The sequence below is a fragment of the Camellia sinensis genome, chromosome 1 (assembly GCF_055761805.1).
Source record: "Camellia sinensis isolate YWXY chromosome 1, ASM5576180v1, whole genome shotgun sequence".
Lineage (NCBI taxonomy): Eukaryota > Viridiplantae > Streptophyta > Magnoliopsida > Ericales > Theaceae > Camellia > Camellia sinensis.
The window spans coordinates 147,222,419-147,227,698 of NC_138961.1; the positions used below are offsets into that span (position 1 = coordinate 147,222,419).

At 42.2% G+C, this 5,280-nt stretch overlaps 1 protein-coding gene across 1 annotated transcript; it reads left to right on the top strand.

Annotated features, from left to right (window-relative positions):
• The first annotated feature begins 2,041 nt into the window (after nt 1-2,041).
• LOC114285341 (uncharacterized) lies at nt 2,042-3,139 on the top strand. The gene is made up of 2 exons (XM_028228391.2): nt 2,042-2,062; nt 2,243-3,139. The coding sequence occupies exons 1-2, from the start codon at nt 2,042-2,044 to the stop codon at nt 3,137-3,139; spliced, it is 918 nt and encodes a 305-aa protein (XP_028084192.2).
• Nucleotides 3,140-5,280: the final 2,141 nt, after the last annotated feature.

Genomic DNA, 5,280 nt, shown 5'->3' on the forward strand with positions numbered 1-5,280 from the left:
ATTAATTAGTATGTTGCAATTAATTAGTTAATTTTTTTGAGTTTGTAATAGCTAGTTAATTTAGTAAATAATTTGGTGTTATAATAATTATTTACATTCATTCAGACCCTTTTGTGTGAGGGTCAATTTGTAACACTTGTAAATATTATGTATGTCTTCCAACCCCCATTCTTTCTCTCTTTTATTTACTTGCTTATAATGGTAGCATCATGTTTTACATTTTTCATGTCATTACCATGCTTAAATATCCATTTTTCACGTATTTGGTTCGGCGCATCATTCTAACTTTATGGTTGCTTCTTACTTATTCGAATACATGTCTTACCACATGCTATCAAATTGTTTCATATGCCATGTTAAAAACCAAACTTTATAGTTGCATTTTTTATGTGTTACATTAGGCACTTGCATAGAGCATGCATTGTTTCTGACTTTACTTCTTTCGGCTCGCCTCAGTTGAGTACTAAGTGAGCATTTATTGCTTTAGCATATTGCATGTGTGTTAGTATTGTTATACCAAGCATGTTTACCATGAGGCTAAGTGCTTAATTGATATATCTCTTGAATGCCTGTGGATGAAAGTTTTTTAGCTGAAATTTGGATGATTAGACTAATGTATATATGAGATCACTTTTTCAAGTGATACATATTCAAAATACTTTGCAAACAAACATGAAATCAAAACGTTTCAAATTTTGTGAATTAGTCTATACTTGTGTGCATCACATAGTAAAAGATAGAATAAATAATCAGAACAAGAGCATATACTGTATATAAGAATCACCTCATGATTATGGAGGCCGATCTTTGATCGGGTGAGTGGAGTGCTCAGTTCATGACCTTTCCCTCTCATACCTAAGTTCCCAAGCCAAGACACTTTGGTTATGACGGATAAGTGGCCTTTGGCACGAGTCATGGGTTTCCTAAATTTTCAAAAATATTTAGATAGCGACTCTGAAATCTAATAATGTAGTCCATTTCTGGCATCTTTAATGGTTAAAAATGGATTTTTCTAAAAATTGCGAATTCGGACTCATTTATGTTTTATCCGTTTCACATTGCACTTGTGAAACTACACTCAGAACCATGGGAGTCCGAACTATAAAGCTATCGTATCCGAGGAGACTAAACCCCTTCGAGGAGAACAAAAAGCAAGCTACAGTTTCTGGCGATTCTGCTGGAGATTTAGAGAACTTGACTTGAACTTCATGATGAGATATTTTTATCTACAGATATATGTTCTTTGCATTTCATTTGCATTGTTACTCTAAGCCACTATGTTTTTTATCCGCTAAGCTTGCCAAAAGGCTGGCCGGTCGTGGGCTCTACCATGTTGGAAACACATTGGATCTGGATTACCGTCATACCACTTGATCTTCATTTGACTTCTCAGTGTTAGGTGTGAGAGGTATATTAGGTAATCTTGTTGAGGTACCCCTTTTGACCATTTGGCCTAGCTGCATATAGTAAAGCCATAGTGATTGTTTCAAAAATAGGACAGGCTGCTCTTCCATAATCCGAATGTTATGAAACTACTTGCTTGAGGTATTGCAGCCTAGATCATGTCAAAAATCTAGGACAGGGTAACCATAGGCCCCATAGGGGTGTTTTGGTTCTTTTTACCTGGTATGTGCTTTACAGTGAAACTGTAAAGGAATGCATCATATTAGTGGTACAAGTTGATATCAGTTTGGGGGCAAAATTCAGTGGGAAAAACTATTCTTCAGTTGTGATCATAAACTGTTAATTGGGCTGAAGTGCTGTCCAATTTTTTATTATTGTTTTTCTTTCTTTATTTAACTAGGTAGTTTGCAATCATAGCTTCAGAGAGACCCGATATCCCTTGAGTTGTCTGGACTCACTCTGGCAGCCTTTGCAAAACTCGAGATCTTGTTGGCGGTCAGCCAGTGTTAGTCTCTCTCCTCCAATTATTCAATAAAGAAGAAACCGACAATTATCATCACCAGCACAGATCACTCAGCAATCACCATTCTGCTCTCACCCACTCAGCTCACCACTAGCTAATTCTTCCAGGCCCATAATGGCGCAGAGTGTAGAAGAGGTTGCTGCCATGATGGCTACTTTCTAGAGAACTATGGATACCTTGAATCAAAGGATAGCCCCTCAGGATGAAACTATCCCTAACATGTGACACCTATCTGGGGCATCCGCATCCACTGTACATCCGGTCCAGGCTGCCTAGTCGAATCCTGATCCACTTCTACCAGTTGAAAACCCTCAGGTCCTAGATCCTCAAGAGATATTTGCACAGGCTCTAGCTTACAAGCCTCTAGCACAGCCCCATGGGGGACTCATTCTCTTCGACATCAACGATGTTGATCTGACTATGATCAAAATCGCCAGGCTAGAAAAGGCGCTCAAAAAATCCCAAGGCTTCAATTACATTCTGGATATTGAAGACGGCTATACCAAAGCCTCGATCAGATTGCTAAAAAAGTTTAAGATGCCTCACATCGATAGATTTGATAAGAGTGGAGACCCGATTGTTCATGTTCACTTGTTTTCGGATGTTCTGAGGCCAATGAGCCTGACTCGGGCTCAAAAACTGTCATTGTTCGGAAGAACTTTATTGGACGTAGCAGTTATCTGGTATGCTAAACTGGAGGATTCAACGAAACAGAATTGGAAAGAACTGTCTGAGGGGTTTGTTAACCAATACTCATACAATACTCAGATAAAAGTAACCATCAGTGAGCTAGAAGCGACTACCCAGAACCCTAAGGAACCCTTTATTGACTTTGTTGCAAGATGGAGGGCAAAAGCAGCCAGAATGACGAATAGGGCATCAGAAAAGGAACAAGTTCGGTTAGTAATTCAAAATCTCGAACCAGATATGTTACAAAGAATGATAGTGGTGCCATTATCTATATTTGCTTCTCTATACGAACTGGGGGTCCAAATTGAAAGTGCATTTAAGAAAAGCATCATTCAGAGAACAAGTGAATCGGCAAAAAGGCCATTTTCCAAGAATACCAATGCTAGCAATAGCACTGTTCCTCGGCCTGCCAAGATTAGCACTGTCGTCACAGCGGCCAAAATGGCCGATCCCTTCGCCGCTACAATCTCACAACCTGTTGGCCCAAACCAAAACCAAAAAACCTTTACCCCCTTCACATGAGCCTAGCCCGTGCTCTTAAACTACTGATGGAAAAAGGGCACCTTAAACCCCTCGACCCTCGATCTCTCCCGAACCCACTACCACCTAGACATGATCCTACCCAATACTATATTTTCCATCAACAACACGGTCACCCCACCGATCGTTGCTATCGTCTGCGTCATGAGATCCAGGATCTCATTGACAATAAAATCATAGCCCCACTCTCTAAACCAAACGTGACCACTAACCCACTTCCCACCCATAACCAAGTCCCCCCACCCAGAAACATTAATCTTATCCATACACTACCGCCCATCTTTAACGCCAGCGCATATATCATCCCATCCCATCTACCTAAGCCTATGATGGTTATTTCAGAAAGCACAGATATGTGCATGATGGATATAACACCCAAAACCCAATCAGGGCCTGTGGTAACGGAGGCAAAAGAGAAGGGGAATGCACTAGAGAAGGGGTTATCTGATACCCCAGTTATAGAGAATGAGGCCTCACTTGCAAAGGAGTATGACCCCAGCCGGTATATTGTAGCTGTTGATTAGCCAAAACCTGTTATCATACTGCCATATTCCCTCAACATCAACGCCGTTGGAGAAAATGAGCCGGGGCACAATCTGAATAACTAGCCTGAACAAGGTCTTGATGACCTGGCAGAATTAGAAGAAGACTTGGTAAACCTACAGAAAGACCTGGAAAACCTCTACTTCTTCGAAAAGGAGGATGTAGGCAGCGTTCAGATTGGGTGGTGGGATCCAAGCCAACCTGAATCCAGTAACGGATGGTTGAGTAGTGAAAAAGAATCCGATACGGAAGAGCCAATGAAAAAGGATTCAAAATGAGAAGAGGTTGGTGAGAATAGCAAGGCTGAGGCCATACCTATGACCGAAAAGGAGCAAGTGTTGGAGCAATTCCAATGGGAAAGGATAGAGGAAATCCAGAGAAAATGAGAGGCCGAGTCAGCAGCGGGCGGTGTCCAAACCACGAGAAAACCCGAATGGGAATTTGGTGATAGGGAAAGGATGCCAAGAAAGCTCAGGCAGTATCAAGATGCGAAAATTAAATCTGCTGTAGAATATGAGGGGTGTGCCGATGGAGGGCAAGATGTAAATATGATCCGAATGGACCTGGTAATGGCCTAGCAATGACTGCAGGGGAGTGGTAGGAAGACAGTGATCTGATCCATGCATATACTGATGAAAGGTGGAAAGTCGATACCCTTGACGACACATGGTATACAGATGAGATTAACCACATGATCCGAAGTGGTCGGTGTTTCAAACCACCGGCTCTAGATCAGCTGGAATCTTCCGAGAAAGAGGCTGAGAAAGCAAAGGAAAAAGGCTTAGAAGAAGACTTGGTCTTAAAGCAACTTAAAAAGATCCAGACGGATATATCGATTTGGGGGCTGCTAATGGCTTCCCGAGAGCATAGACAGGCGTTGCTAGAGGTATTGAACAGAACTAAGATGCCTATCGATACCACCACTGATCAACTGGTGTCATTGGTTACGTCTGTAGACGTTACTCTAGTGTTATTGTTTATGAACAAAGAGTTGCCACTTGAGGGTGCTAACCACAATAGGCCCCTATACGTGACTTTGGAGAGCCGTAAGAAATGGATCCAGGTGGTGCTGGTGGACACCGGTTTGGCAATAAACGTGTGTCTAGCAAGTACCGCTTGCGCCATATGTTTGAAGCCAGCTGACTTCACGCCCACAACTCAAGCTGTTCAAGCCTATGACAACACCAGCCGAGATGTCATAGGGACTTTCAAGAGCCAAATACTAATTGGTCCATCTGAGCATGAGGTTGAATTCCATGTTATGGACGACCTGCTCTTGGGAAGGCCTTGGTTACACCAGATGAGGGTAGTTTCATCAACGGTTCACCAGCTGGTGAAATATCCATTTAAGGGTGGAATTGCTACTATTTACGGCAATTCTTCTATCCACCCTCCCCAGGGAACTACCACGCCTTTGTTGGAAATATTCCATGGAGAAGAAGATGTGTTCCTCTCCGGCTTCTCCTTGGCAGAAGCCTGGCTGGTCCGATCTATTATGGCAGAGGATAACGGAAACTATGTGAGTGCCCAGTCTATCTACATGATGAATAAACAAGGGTACATTCCTGGATCGAGACTGG

What these genes read in the sequence shown, in the direction of transcription:
- LOC114285341 (XM_028228391.2), top strand. Translation starts at nt 2,042, where the DNA reads ATGGCGCAGAGTGTAGAAGAG. An exon ending in TGGCGCAGAGTGTAGAAGAG is followed by an intron (nt 2,063 to 2,242) that starts GTTGCTGCCATG and finishes GAAAACCCTCAG; the next exon opens with GTCCTAGATCCTCAAGAGAT.